The sequence below is a fragment of the Balaenoptera borealis genome (assembly GCF_965194805.1).
Source record: "Balaenoptera borealis genome assembly, chromosome: 13".
Lineage (NCBI taxonomy): Eukaryota > Metazoa > Chordata > Mammalia > Artiodactyla > Balaenopteridae > Balaenoptera > Balaenoptera borealis.
In genome coordinates, this window is record NC_138870.1 from 47748581 (window position 1) to 47763864 (window position 15284).

Genomic DNA, 15284 nt, shown 5'->3' on the forward strand with positions numbered 1-15284 from the left:
GGCCAGGCTGGCGTGAGGATTTGGGGCCTTTCCTTGACTAGAACTTTAAAAGGGAGAAGGGTGGTGCAAGCCTCCCTCATCTCTAATGTGAATTTCTGGCGTCGCCTGCTGTCTCCCTGATCTCTGACTTCCAGACACCAGAAAGTCAGACACCCAAGGTACAGCCTTAAAACACCGCCCAGAAGGGGGCAGTGGCCAGAAGCACATTCACTGGGCTCTGGGAACCGCTCGGCGCCCTGTGGACTCAAAGCAGCATTCCCTTACGGACTCAGGCTTGGACAAAGGTCCGGCACTCAGCAGACACCTCCTTAGAACTCGAGGCCTGGAAACAGAGGTCCAGGGTCCCTCATCTTATTCCAAATCCCTGTTGCTCGGAATCTAAAACCCCGACTTGGTGGGAAGCCAGTCAGAAGGTATAAAAAAACAAAACACCAAACAAAAAAGTAAATGAGCCCCGACCTCTTGGGGCGAAGGTGGGTGGACCTTCCTTAACCCCACCCGCTGGTGATTCACCTCCCTCCAAACCAGGGCCTGCCTCTCCTGGTGCCAGGCAAACAGGGCGGGGCGGGTACTAAGGTGGGCTCCATCCCCAAGCCCTAGGCGGGCGGACAAGCTCCGGCGTGTCCCGGCGGGTGTCCCTGTTTACTCCAAGTCCGGGAGCGAGGTGGGGGCAGGCTGTCTCGGCCCCTCCCCCACCCCGCCCCCCTCCGCCGCAGGCCCCAATCCCCGTCCAGGTTTTACAAAGTCTCCAAATGAAAGCTCAGCTTCTCCCCGCATCTTCCCCGCGGACTGGCAGCCCCCGACCCCACCCCAGTCATGGGAAGGCACAGTCAGGGTTCCCCCAGGAGATCAGGCCTCTGTCCAGACCTCCCGGTCTTGGATCCGCAGACGGGGCCTGAAATTCTAGGGCAAGACACCGAGTTTCAAAGAAAAGCCGCTCAGCTCTCCTCAACCCCCCTGCCCAACCCCCCTCGCCCCTTCAGCTCCCGAGCGCAAGGGAGAAAGGCCCAGTCACGGGAATGGGCGCTCCAGGCCCAAAATCAGCCAGCGGGACCCCGGGAACCCCCCGCTCTCGGACCGGTAGCCAGAGATCCAAATCTGGTCGCCGCTCTGACTCCCCCTCCCCAGGGCAGCGCGCCAAATCGGCGCATGCGCACTCACAAGATTGCCGCGTAGCTCTTTCTCCCCCCCCCCCTTTTTTCTTTCCCCGCCCCTTCTCTCCCTCCCTCCTCTCCCGGTCCCCTCCCTCTCCCCCCCCCTCAGCCCGCCCCGCGGCACCTCAGTCCGGGGAACAGTGGTGCGAGCTCCAGGCCCGTGCACTGAGGAGGCGGAAACGAGGGGAGACCCCATAGCTCCATCAGGCCCCTTCCGAAGGCTCCCCCACCCGGTCCACGCCCCCCACTCCCCCACCCCGCCTCCTCCCAATTGTGCATTTTTGCAGCCGGAGGCGGCTCGGAGATGGGGCTGTGAGCTTCGCCCGGGAGGGGGAAAAAGAGGAACGAAGAGAAAAGCCGGGGGTGAAGGGTTTGGATTTGGGGGCAGAGGGTGCACCCCCGTCTGCAGGCCCTCCCCACGGGGCTCCGAACTCTACCTCTTCACCCAGACCCCTGGTGAGCTTTGCTGAAGGATAGGATAAGAATAGAGGAGGAGAAGGGAGGAAGGAGGAAAAAGGGGACCCCCCAATTGGGGGGGGGGCGGCGACGGCGAAAAGTAACAGGACCAGAGGGCAGGGGGCTGCTGCTTGCATCAGCCCACACCATGCTGACCCCGCCGCTGCTGCTGCTGCTGCCCCTGCTCTCAGCTCTGGTCGCGGCCGCTGTCGATGGTGAGTGAGATTCCGCGGCCCCCTTGGACCCCTGGGGACACCCACTCCCCAGCCCCCACTCCTGCGTTCGGATGGGAAAGGGAGACGCGGGAGGGGGTGCCTTTTGTTATCCCAGCCCAGCTGACACAGCAGCGGCCTGACTGGGGGTGGGGATGGGGGTCCAATTTGGAGGATAGGGGCCCCAGGCAAATGATGCTTCTGGGACCCCCCCCCCCAGCCCAAACAAAGACCAGAGGCCTGGGAAGGGAGAGGAGGGATCCCCCTTTTTCTGATTCTGGCATCTAGAGGCCTTCTTTTCCTATCTCTGGTGGGGGAGGGCCTCCGCCTCCCCTGCATCCTCCACCCCCCCCACAACACATCTGAATTGTAAAGGAATCCGGATTTGCTGTTTACTGGCTGCAAAAGGGGGCGGGGGTCCTTTTGCAGTGGCCTCTGCATCTGGAAGGGGAGCCGGGTCAGGGGTGCCCCGCTGGGCAGAGGGCAGGCAGGACAGGGGGGATGGCTGTGGTGGGGAGAGAGAGGGCCACGGGAGGGCCCCCTGCTTGGGTGTGGAATCTGGGCCCTTGGAGACCGGGCTTGAAGGCCTGGGTCCAGGATCCAGCGGGCTGCCAGCCTGGGTTCCGAAATGAGCACTTCCCCCTCTCAGGGCCTCTGTCAGTAGCCTGGAAAGGGCTGTGTTGGGGGCTGTAGCGGGTGGGGGAAGGCGAAGCTATATGACTTTGAATTTTCCTTCTTAATTCCTGGGAGCTTTGAGATGAAAAACGTTAGATGTCATCATTGGGGTAGGGGACTGTAGAATGACCTGGAATGCTGAGGTGGGAGGGTGGAGGAAGGCTGCTTTCTCCCTGACTTCTGGTCTGATCACAGTTTGTACTGGAAGGAGAGTTGGAGGCTGGATGGGGTTATGGCTATGCCCCCACCCCCTAATTCCCTGCTCCTTTGGTAGATGTGTTTATTTCTCTCCACCATTTCCCCTCCTCCCCTCATACGCACACACTTTGTATACTGCAGTTAGGTTTGGGCTAGAACTGTGTCCTTTTGGAGAAATGGGGTGCCCTCTTGCCTTTCTTTAATGTCAGCTATTTTCCCTCTTACTTGTGAGTCACTGGTTCAAGTCTTGCTCAAGCTCTGAGCTGGGGTCATGGGGTTGGGCTGGGCTGGGCCCCTGATTTGGAAGGGGTGGGATCTCATCCCTTCCCGTCATTTTAGTCCTCTCATCCAGGGAAAAATCTGGACCCAATACCATCATGCACCCCTCCTCCATCTTCTAAATTTTGCCAGATTGTGATTGGGAAAGTTTTTCTCTGAAACCAGACTATCTCTCTCTCTCTCTTCCCCTCCCCACAACTTGCTTCAGTGGGAGGAGGGAGGTTAGGGGGTCAGGAAGTAGCTGTGCCCAGAAAGACAATATATTCAGTAGCTCTCAATTATGCCGTCTTGGGGACTCTGTCTGCCTAACCCCCACCCCACATCAATTATCTGCCCAAGAGGAGGAAAGAGGCTGTGCCCTGAATACCCTTCAGACTAGCCCTTGCCCATGACTTCTTCAGTTATGCATGTTGTTTCCTCTTGTTCTCAGCCCTGTGAAGTGAGAGGGGAAACTGAGGCAGAAAGATTTGGGTACAGCGGCTTCTGGGAGGGATAGAAAAAAATTTTAAGAGAGAGTGACCCATCAAGAGCCCCACGATGGGAGGTGGATGGAGTTAGGCAGAGGGAAAAGGTGGTCTCTGTGGAGAGCAGAAAAGGTCCCCAGCCTGGTCAGGAATGGCCCCAGGGAACTTCACCCCCAGGGTTCCAGAGCGGTTCTGTCTGCCACACCAAGTTGGTGGGTGGTGAGTGGAAGAGGGAGACTGGATGTGTTTTCCTTAATGGTCTCCCACGCTTTTGTAAGTTTCCACCCAGTCCACAGCTGTAACCCCAGCTCAAACCAAACTCTATCCAAAGTCCTGGAGAGAGGACCCCTCCCCAAACACACATAGTGTTCTCACCTTAAGAATGGGAATAGTGAATCATCAGTTCTACCCCATTCTGTGGGGTGGGAAAGGGAAACTGCACAGACCTGTAGGGCCAATGTTGTCTAGGACAGCCTAGGGATTCCTCTATTCCCACCCCTGCCCTCATGTCTCAGGCCCACAGACACGGAACTTTCTCCTTCATTTTCTGGAGAAGGACACGTCCTGGCTCCAGGTTACCTGACTCAATGTCTAACCTTCCTTTCTGCTGCTATCACAGACCTTGCTGCTTTCCCTCCAGGGAGCAGCCCTAGGGTCCTTCTCCACCATTTCTGCCTTCTCTGCTATGCCTGAACCCAATTCCCAGGGTCCCCTTCTCTTTGGGAAGCAATGTCACTCCCTGCTAGTAGATAGAATTGAGTATACTTGCTACCTGGGAGGATGGAGAAACAGATGGAATGGGGAATGGGAAGAGGAGTTACTGAGGTTCCTGCTGAGATTAGGAACATTTTGTAGTGGAGAGGGCTGGCTGCCTTCCTCTCTCCTACCCATCTCCACGTACCCCCTCGAGCCAGTGTATTACCATTTATCAGACAAACTGGACAGTTAAGTGAGTTATGAGGCTGAGTTGTTTGCCTTCTGGCTCTTTGAGAGATGGTTCCAAACTCCTTTCTCCCCTGGTCAGACTCAGATCTTGGACATCTCCCCTCACCCTCATCTGTCAAACCAGGGATGTGTAGGACATTGATTTGGGGATGGAGGGATATTTTGATGTTTGAGGCTGCTTCTCAAGACTTCCTTTTCTCCTAATCTTGCTCCCCCTTCCTCCATTTTCTTTATATTTTTTTGCCCCCAACCACTCCCCATCACTGGGCCTCTTAAGGATGTCAGCAGGGGCCCTGGCCAGAGCCAGATCCTGTCCAAATCCCCGGAACTTTACAAAACTCCTTCCTTACCTTTGGGAAGCCCTTCCTTACCAAGTCTAACTTTCTTTCCTCTTGCTGTAGTCTCAGCCTTTGCATATCAAAACCCCAAGCCTAAGGCTTATTCCCCTCAGTAGTTTCCTGTCAGGGCACCACCCCCTCCCTCCCCAACCCTCTGAACTCTCCAGCATTCAAGTCCTCCAGCTCTGGATGGGGGCTTCTTGCCCTTTGGGAATCTGAGTGCAGTTGAGTGGGACCATGCAAGCTGTCCCTGACCTGGTGGAGCTGGGTGCTGGGTGTGGGTGTTTGAAGAACCTAGACCCATGCCCCTGTGTTCAGTCCCAGATTTCAGCCTGGTTAGCAGGATCCTGCATTGTTTGGAGAAGGAAGCAGTTGGCTCCGGATTGCTTCCGGTGCGGTGGCCCCAGGCCCCAGTGTTAAAACCTCCCTGGGAAAGAGGTGAGGGACAGTGAAGGGAGGTATTTATCCCTCTTGCACCCCCAGGGAAGATGAGAATCTCCTGGAGGCCTTGGCTTCCCTGTTGAAGAGCTTCAGTCTTCCTTCCTCCCACCCTCCCAATTCCGTGGGAGGCAGCGGCCCCTATTCTGAGTCTCCCTTGGGTCAGGCACTGCTAGGGCAGGGACTCTCTTTGTCCAAGTCAAGGTATATGCTTCCCCACCCTGAGTCTCAGGGATGTTATTCTCCGGGTTCATCCCAAGACAACTGTGTCATTGTCTTGGCAACCTCTCGGCTGAGACCCCTTCCCTGGTTTTTGCCTCTGTCTGTCTATCATTGGTGTGTGCTCTCTTGGCCTCAAACAACCTCTGTCTCTCATCCTCTCATCTCTCTTATCTCATCCTTCTCTCATCCTTTGTGGCATTCTCTGTCTTGTCTCTCTCAGTCTCTGTCTCTTGCTTTGTCTCTGTCTGTCTCCATCCACCTCCATCCAGGCCTCTTGGTATGTTGAAAACTACCTGGGAGCAGAAGTCTCTCCTGGGCTTTCCCACGTGCTCGCCATTTTGGAATTATTCTTCCCCTCCCAGGCCAAGCTTGGAATATCCAGTTCGGCAGTGAAAGTTCTCCCTCCACTTTCCTCCAAGTTCCTCTCTCTTCTTCCCCCTCCACTAATTTTGGAGAGAATGTTTCTGGAAGAAGGGAACTTGATACCCTTTGTGGGTTGAGTAAGAGAGGGAGTGCAGATAATTCAGAAAGGAGGAGGGAGGTTAGACTTCTGGCAGAACTTCCTCATGACCTGAGAACTGGAGAAAGGTGTGAGGAATGGGTCAGGAGCTTAGAGCTTTTACTTCTGCAGCGCATAAGCTGTGTGTGTGTTGGGGGGTAGGTGGGAAGGGCTTCTAAAGGCCTGGTGAGAGATATGCTGACCTCTGGAGACATTCGAAGGGTCTGATTTTACTTGTGGGGAAAGGAAAAGATGGTGGGGAGGTCAGCCTAATGTCCTGCTGAGTCAATATTGACTCAGGATGGAGGGGGAGACCCTTCCCCTCCCCCAGCAGCCCAAGCCATCCTGTCTGTCTGTCCAGGCCGCAAAGCAGAGGCCCAGACTCAGGAATGACAAAAATGTGTCTGAGCCTCGCTGAGCTGCGGGAAGGAGCCACCGGGTAACACCCAAAATACATAAAATTCAGTGAAAAGCTCTTGGTTAGGGTCTGGGAGGCCCCTGCTGTCCCACCCCCATATGTCTGAAAGTTTAGATTCCTGCAGGCTCTGCCCCCCACCCCCTGGCCACCCCCTGGCTCCTCTGTTCCCTTAGATATATCACGTGGCTCCTTTCAGAAAACATCCCCTGATACACAGCCTATCTCTCCCTCTGCTGTGTCTGCTCTTGAAAAGGGTCTCAGGGGTCTTTTTCACGCTTACCCTGTCTCGGGTCTCCTGGGTCTTTAGGAAATCTCACCACCTCTCTTCCTCTCCATCTCTGCTCCCAAGGGGATCAACGGATGGGTCCCCTCCTCTGGAGAAGACTCCCTCAGGGCTGTACTTCCCAGTCACCCTCTCTACTCTGGTCAGGCCCTCTCACCGCCCTTCCCCACCCTGCCCCCAAGGTCCCAGAATGGGACAGGACGACAGCCAAGGCTCAAGCAGGGCAGCGGGGTCCGTGTTGTGTCTGGAAGCACACCCAACCCTACACCTCCCGTTCTGGCTCCATCTTGGTGGCCCTGGGGGCCATGGCTGGGCTGGGTGCCTGGGTTTGAGGGGGGGCAGGGGTGTTGGCCAGAGTTAGCATGGCGGTCACATTCATCTCCGGGCAAAGCTGAGAACAGACGGCCCCTGTGTCCTGGCGTTCTCTCTGCAACCTCACTCGCTCTCCCTCCGTAGTCCTCTCCTCCTTCTTCTCCCTTCTCTCTTCCCTCTTCTGTCCCGTTCTTGTCCCTTTCCCTCTTCTCCACCCTCTCCCCTCCTCTCTGAGGAGCCCTGAAGGCCACTGCCACCTCCTATAATCCCTGTCCCCACTCCCAGCACCAGAGGACCCTGCCATTTCCCTTCTTCATCCTTCTTCATGTGGCTCCATCATCGTGGCCAGTGAGGAACCGCCGGTTCAGTCACTAATCGCTCTGTACCTCAGTTCCCTCGTCTGTATGATGGGGATTGCAACAGTACCCACGTCACAGGGTTTGAGGATCTAAATGAGTTAATGTGTACAAAGTGTTTCAGCTCAGTGGCTGACACAGAGTGACCATGTTGAAAAATGTTAGCTCATATCCTTAGAAAGCCCCAAGTCTCATGAGGGGCGGGAGGCAGGGGAGGCCTCTAGTTGCTCCTGAACTTAAGGCCACGTTGTTCCCTCATCTAAGGCCACAGAGGTGGGTTTCCTGGGTGCTGGCATCGGATGCGGAAGGCGCAGCTGAGGGCAGTGGGGTTGGCTGCTGGCTCTAAGCAGATTACAAGTTTCCTACCCCACCGCACTGCAGCTCCCTCTGCCTCCAAGTGAGGCTTCCCTTGGCTGTGTAGACTGCCCCAAAGTAGGTTATTTGTTTCTTTCCTCCCCTCTTCCCCCTGAAGGAAATCAAAGACAGGCCTCAGCCTTCACACTTGAGATTCCTAGGGCTTTCTCCACCATCCCTGATGGAAAGGAAGTTCTTTCACATCTCTCGAGACCCTTGTGCTGCCCTGACCTGTGGGAGACGTGCACCTCCAGTCCCCCTGCCCCGGCCCAAAGGGATGCTGCTGTGGGACAGGGGCCCTGAGCGCTCCTCTTCCTTTCACTCCCCATCCCCCGCTCCCTTCCCTCCGCAAGAGCACATCTGGTTTGTGAATCTCTCTCATTCCAGCTTTCGGAGTTTGCCAGCTGCTGTTTCCTCTGTAGAGTTCAGGCCAAAAATGGGGGTGGGGGACAGCGGGGGGACAAAGTGAGGGCCAAAGGAGGAGGAGATCGTGGCTGGGACTTGGAATGGAGGGGAGATTGGAGTGACCAACCGGTGACCTCAGGCCTGGGCTGTGAGTTCTACCCTGGGGAGGAGAGGGGGCGTGGACTAAAAGTCCAGGTGGAGGCAGGGGTGGCATGGGGGCCTTTCTGGGCTCCAAACAGCCCATCTGCCTCTGAGTCCCATTCCAGCCCCCTCTACCCGCCCCCCGACCAGCCAGTCTCGGCTGGCCAGGGGAAGAGGACCGTTCTCCGGCATGCTAACTAGGCTGGCGGGCTGTTTCCCCGGGAAGACCTCACAGCTGGCCCAGTGGGGCAATGAACTCAGCATTATCCACCTCCTCAAGGGGCCTTTATTCCCTGCTCAGGGTGGGGGGGAGGGGAGGGGGACTCCGGGGCCGGGGGCCTAGCCAGGCCATCCTTGATGTGTTTCCTGAACTCGGCTCTCATCCTGGCCAGGGGCCTGAGTGCAGTCCCCTCTGCCAGAGATGGGGGTTAGGGAGGGAGGACGTCTTCTCAGTGTGGCTCCCCTCAGACTAACATCCATCCCTGCTCAGAGCCCTGACATACTTTCCTTCTGCTCCGTCCCAGCCCCGAGCTCACTCTGCCCTGCTGTCTTCCCAGGATGCTGTGGCTCCTGAGGGGCCATCTCGCCCCTCCCTGGCACCCCAGTGCCTAGTGCAGTGCCTGGCACAGAGCTGGTTTCCAGTGCACGACAGCCGAAGAGAAATGGGATTGACAGAGACCAAGGAAGAGGCGATGAAGGGCTGGGAGACTGGTTGGGGGTGAAGGAGGGGGGTACTTTTCTTCCGTAGAGGGCATGGTGACGGGATTGGGAGGAACAACTCCTGAGAACCTCTCAGTGAGAATGGGGAGACTGGTGTGCACTGGTTGGTTAAAAGCTTAGAGTCAGCTCAACTGGTATGAGTCCTGATTTTGTCACTTGCCTGCTGTGTGAAGCCACCTTCTTTGAGGCTTGGTTTCCTCATCTAGGAAATGGTGGTATTAGTAGTACCTACTTTGTCATATTGTGGAGAGGATTAAATGAGATGATACATGGAAAGAACTAGTGTACCACATTTCCTGGCACATACTGAGGTAACAATGAGGGTTAGTGTTACCATCTTTAATTCATCCTCAGAGAATGAGGTAAGAGAATGGGGCAGGAGCAGAGGGAAGCTGGTGGGGGTGAAGGGTTAGGGCAAAGAGGTCCCGGATATAGGACCTTAACAGGTCGGCTGGGCTGAAACCAGCTCCTACAGGTCACCCCAGCCATCCCCCTGCCTCAGCTCTCCAGCTCTGTCATCCTGAGCAATCTTAGGTGCTTCTTACCTCTGGGGGCATCTGCTGAAAGTCTAACCAGCAAGGGAGGCTGTGTCTTTAGAGAATGCAGGTGGAGGCAGTGCTCCTCTGCTGATGCCATCTCCAAGCCACCACTGTGCCAAGGGCACCCCAGACACACATCCCATCTGGGGACCTGGTGGTTAGGAGTTGGAGATGGGCAGGATGATGGGTCCCAGGGACCAAAAGTGTCCCAGAGGGCGAAGGAGCAGAGAGGTTAGAAAAGACCAGCTCTGGACCTCTGGCGAGATAGGGAGGAAGATAAAGAGAAAACACGTCAATGGCCTAAATGCCCCATCGCTCTCAGTCAGCAAAGTGGGGTTGCTGGTGTCTGACCAGAGTAACAGAGAACAGCAAGGGCTTTGACCCTGAGGACTGGGGGAGGGCACACCGAACAGGCAGTCTTCGGGACTGAGTGGGGGGCAATTAAATGTGCTCCCTGCAGCCTTCCCCTCCCGCCGTCGCAGGTACGCAGTTTTCCGGGAGTGAACCCCAGCCACGTGCCCCAACACATGGACTGTGGGTCAGAGTCTGGGCCAGATGGAGACTGATGCTGGGGGAGGAGGAGGAGCCCTAGAGGGCTTTAAGGCCATAGAGTTGGCCTCCATCCCTCATTCACACCCCTGTTCTCTTCCCTTGCCCCCAGTCCCTAAGACTTGCAGCCCCAAGCAGTTTGCCTGCAGAGACCAGATCACCTGTATCTCAAAGGGCTGGCGCTGTGATGGTGAGAGGGACTGCCCCGATGGATCTGATGAGGCTCCCGAGATTTGTAAGTGCCTTTTCTGGATCCCTCCCCCACACCACCGATTTATGCCTTTTCCTTTTGGCCCAGGCAGTTTGGGATGAGGACAGTTGAGCTCTAGCCTGGTGTGGACCTTGCTCTATGATTGTTTGTACATGACACAGCTAAAACTGTCCTTTCCCCCTCTTCAAAGAGCCTGGCATGGTGCTTGGTGTGCTCAGAAATGAGCTCCCTCAGCTGCTATACTCCCAAGCCAGCCAGAGATTGTGTTCTCTGGGCTGACAGCTTTGCTGGAAGGAGAGGACCCAGGCTCCCCTCCTTTCTGGCTCATCCCTCTTCTTCCCACCTCTGAACCTCCTGATCCTTAATGAGTGCCCCCAGGTCTTGCTGGGTCCCCTTCCTGTCCTCAGGCTCCCAGGCCAAAGGCCACTGGCTCTTGCTCAGTCTCTGTACCAGAAGCCCCACCCCTGCACACTTCCCGCCCTCCCCCTCTCCCCCTGCCCTCCGTAAGTGGTGTAATCAGAGGCAGCTGTTTAAACTGGGAGAAAGGTCCCCACCCAGGCTTTACCCTGCCAGTGGGGGGGAGTGGAGGACTTTCTGGCGGGACCCTAGAGTCCTGGGCAGCTGGCAGAGTCTCTCCCCTGCTGGGCTAATCTGGGCTGGGGTCTAGGGGACCCTGCATTCCTAGGTCTGTCTCCGTTCTCTCTACGGCTTTATCCTGTCCCAGCCCCATCTCCACACCCTCACCCATAATTATTAGGGGTAATTTTAGGGCCAGAAAGGGAGCCACCAGTTCTCTCTGCCTCACCCCCATACCCTGCCCTGGAGGTGTGGGAGCCAGGGATATTCTGCAAGTGTTTGTATGGGGGGGTGGCTCAGCCTGGAGCATCTTCTTGTCTGATGCCGTCTTTATGCCCCACATTTCTGACCCCAATGCTTGGCGTTAGGGATAAAGAAAGCCATGCGGAAGGTCCAGATCTGGCTCTTTTTATCCATCCTCCCTTTAATTTGATGTAAACCCCACCTTATACACATCCCCACACTGTCCCCACTCATGCACACTCCTGGACCCGTCACACCCACACTCAGCCCCTCCCGGGCACTGACTCACTCCCCTCCACCCTCCCCGACATACACAGACAGAGGCAGATGCTGGCACAGACACGCTCTCACAGCAACGCAGAGTCAACACTCTGAAATGGGGATGCAGAGACACAACCTGCACTCAGACAGATGCTCCCAGACACTCACACACAAACCCAGACTCGCTCCCAAAAGGACATGGAAATGCACATACTGAGGCCAGAAGCACCAGCACACGTGGAGATTCACAGATTCACCCTCACTCCACACCATTCTGCTCCACGGTACACACCTCCCTCACCTGTGCACGCGGACTCCTACCAGGCACAGGCGGACAGGTGCACTCACATACAGACACTCTCTCACACCTTGTCCAGGCTTGGGAGCCAATGGGCAGTGGTCTGTCTACCAGCCCACAGGTTCAGCCAGCGCCCTAGGTCACCTGGCCTCCTTAGAATCCCCTCAGGAGCTCTACCCTGCCCTCCCCCCAGCCTATCTTCTTGGGCAACAAAGGAAGTACCAAGACATCATCAGTGGGCCACAGCCTTTGACCGTTTCCAAAGCCTTGCATCAGGCAAGCTGCTCTGGGGCTGGGGGTCTATAACAGTGCATCCAATAGAAATATAATGCAAACCATGTACACAATTTCGAAATTTTCTAGTTGCCACATTCAAAAAGGTAAAAATAATCAGGTGAAATTAATTTCAATTTTATTTTACCCAGTGTATCCAAACTATTATCATTTCAGTATATTATTTGTTTAAGAGTATTAATGAGATCTTTTGCATTCTTTTTTGTGGCTGTGGTATTAAGTCTTCAAAAGCCAGTGTGCATTTTATTTTATTTATTCATTCATTTGTTTGTTTGTTTTCGGCCATGCCATGTGGCTTGCGGGATGTTAGTTCCCTGACCAGGGATTGAATCCAGGGCCACGGTAGTGAAAGCACCGAGCCCTAACCACTTGGCCACCAGGGAACTCCCATTGTTTTTTGTTTGTTATTGCCAGTGTGCATTTTATACTTACAGTTGGAACTAGTCACATTTCAAGTGCTCAGTAGCCACGTATGATGCTGCATATTGAGAAGTGCAGTTCTAGAAGACTTGGTCCAGCTCTCAGCCCCAGGCTCTGTGACCTGGGGAGCTATGGGAAGGAGGTGTACTTTGTCTCCTGAGTGTAGAATGTGAGGCATTGGGGTCCACAGCATGGGGCATTTGGGGAGTGGACTCTTTGCTAAAACCTAGTTCTCCCCTCCACCTGGCGGCTCCCAGGTGTGTAGCTGCTATTGGGAATGGCAGAGGAGAGCTCGAGGTTGAAGAGTCTATCCAGGCCCTAGGCCTCCTGAGATCTAAAAAGTGCAGGTGCCTGAAACCCCAGTCCCAGTTCCCCACTCCCTCCCCCAGTGAACAACTAGGCAGACAGCCTCTGTAGCCAGCGCCGTCATGCTGGCCTTTCCATCTGCCCCCAGGTCCACAGAGTAAGACCCAGCGATGTCAGCCGAACGAACACAATTGCCTGGGCACCGAGCTGTGTATTCTCATGTCCCGCCTCTGCAACGGGGTCCAGGACTGCACAGATGGGTCGGACGAGGGGCCCCACTGCCGAGGTAAGGGCTCTTCCACCTCTCCTGTCCCAGGTGGATGCAGTGAGTTCTCAGGTGGGCACCTGACAGGTTTGGAGGCCTGCCATCCAAGGACTGTCCTTGCACCTTTGGGGAGGATGAGGCCTTGTCCTGCTCCCCGGGCACTTCTCTGTGTGTTCTTGGACATGTCACTACATGTCACTCTCCAGTCCCCAGTTTCCCACCTGTGAAATGAGAGCTTTATACTAGATCAGCGTTTTTGTACTTTTTATTTTTGTAAATAGCGGGGTCTTTTCTTCAAATGGTTTCTTACATGAGTAGGAAAAGAGAAGAGCAGATGCTGTGATTGAAGCTGGGGTGGGGGGGGTTCTAGAGCTTTGTCCCCCTGCCTCCCCTGCCAGGGCCCCCAAGGGCGTCCCCTGGGAAGTGCAGATCTTTGAGGCTCTCTGAAGTTGCTTGATGGGAAAGTCACCCAGGCTGAAGAGGGAACTGTAGGATGATAGGTCAGACTTCCTTCCCTGACCTGCAGGCAGCTCAGGTCACCAGCTCTGCAGTTCTTCCCCTGGAGGTCCCCATGACCCAGGGAGAGTCTGGATCTCACGTGAGCAATGGGAGAGATTCTTTGGGGGCAGGGGGGACAGGCAGGGCCTCAGGCCTGTGAGTCAGGGAATGGGGACTTCTCCTACTGCCCTCAAGGTCTGGGCCTGGAGCAGAAGGCTTTGTGAGGCCCTAGGCAAGCCCCTGGGTGTGGGGCAATCTTCCCTGGGGGGGTGGGGACCGTGTCCTGTGCCTGTAACGCGTGTCAGAAAACATCTGCCTGTGGGAAGAGACACATCTGGATCCTGTTCACTGAGGGCAGGGAGTGTGGAGCAAGGGAGTTTGTGGAAGATTTTTATCCTTTCCTTTGGTTGATTCTGCATGTTTTCGTCTGAAGCTCCTGGAATGGGATGCAGAGTGTGGGCCTAGGGGCTGACTTCAATTACCACGCACGTCCCATCTTATCGGATGGCGCGTGTTCAAGTTTGCTTGCTTTTGTATACCTGGTCAGTATCAAAAACAACCAAGACCCTCAAAAACCTAGGGTTTGAACTTCCTTCTCTGATATAACAGAAGTTGGACCTCATCATCCTCCCACCCCATATCCAGAAGAGAAACTCTTTTCCAGATTTTCCAGAACAAACACTATTTCCCCCCTGTGTTGGGGGAGGCTGGACAGGGCAGCATATTCGGGCTCTCGGGCAGAGATGGGGAGGAGAGGGAATAACTGGGGCCTGGCCCCCGATCCCAGCTCCTCCTGGCAGGCTTAGTGCCTCTAAACGTCTTAGCATCTCAGGCAGTGCTCTCTCCTAGGTGGGAGGCGGGGAGCAGGGGTGTGAGGCAGCTGGACAAAGGGGTCTTTGTGGCCAGGCCGCCTGGCCCCATGCAAGGCCATTAATTGGGTCGCTGGTCTGGGGGGGCAGCTGCTCTCCCACCTCTTCCCCCTCCTGTCTCATTCCCTTCTGTCTCCCTTGTGGAAGTGGGTCAGTGGCAGGAGGAAGATTAGAGAAGGATCCCAGGGGAGCCAGTTTTGCTCCTCCTCCTATCCTCTACCTGGACCTTGGGCCTTCTCTCTGAGGCCTCTAGAGCTCAAGGGATGGGTTGCAGGGGTGCTTCTAGACAAGAGCTGGGGTGCTGCACAGAAAGACTCGATTCCATGCCAGCTCTTCACCCTCAGCCCCAAAGCCAACATTGCAGTCCTCGGGCAGTGCAGGCAAGAGGTATGTGAAGGGGATGAGAATCACTGTCCCCACTTCCCGTTGACCCCAACAAACTAGCAGAACCCCTCTCCATGCGGACAGAGGGAGTCCAGGGCAGCCAGAGCAGGGAGATGTGGGTTCTAAATCATAATTGGCTGTGTGACCTTGGACCTGCCTTATACCCACCCTTGGTCTCAGTTTCCTCACTGGCACTATATTTTTTAGAGTCGATGCTTCGTAAGCCCCTTCATCTCTGACACTGCAGGCAGCAGAAGTGGTTTCTGAAGGGTTGGGGGAAGGTTGTAGTCTGGGTACAGCTGCCGGGTCTGGAGGCCTGAGTACGTGTCGCCTGCTCCCACACAGAACAGCGAGGACAGTGCTCTCATCTGGGCTGCCAGCACCACTGTGTCCCTACACTCAGCGGGCCCACCTGCTACTGCAACAACAGCTTTCAACTTCAGGCAGACGGCAGGACCTGCAAAGGTAAGTGTGCCCGCCCGCGCGTGCTGGGGGTGAGGGGTAGTGGGCCGCGCAAGACAGGAGGTGGGGTGACAGGCCTTAGAGCCTCAGGGCATGACTGTGGGCCCTAACCACTTGCTTCCACCAGACTTCTTAAAAGTCATCTTAAAAATTATATAAGTCAGGGACTTCCCTGATGGTCCAGTGGTTAAGACTCCACGCTTCCACTGCAGGGGGCGTGCATTCGATCCCTGGTCAGGG

General features: G+C 55.7%; 1 protein-coding gene across 2 annotated transcripts in view; it reads left to right on the forward strand.

Annotated features, from left to right (window-relative positions):
* The first annotated feature begins 1265 nt into the window (after window positions 1-1265).
* LRP1 (LDL receptor related protein 1) overlaps window positions 1266-15284 on the forward strand; it is a 79496-nt gene continuing 65477 nt past the window's right edge. Inside the window, exons 1-4 of one of the 2 annotated variants that reach the window (XM_082350879.1) lie at window positions 1266-1825; window positions 10070-10192; window positions 12715-12852; window positions 14928-15047. In XM_082350879.1, the coding sequence (XP_082207005.1) occupies window positions 1759-1825; window positions 10070-10192; window positions 12715-12852; window positions 14928-15047 (448 nt within the window). In that variant the 5' untranslated portion in view covers window positions 1266-1758. The remainder of the gene's footprint in view (window positions 1826-10069; window positions 10193-12714; window positions 12853-14927; window positions 15048-15284) is intronic. The other variant, XM_082350880.1, reaches the window with a different exon arrangement.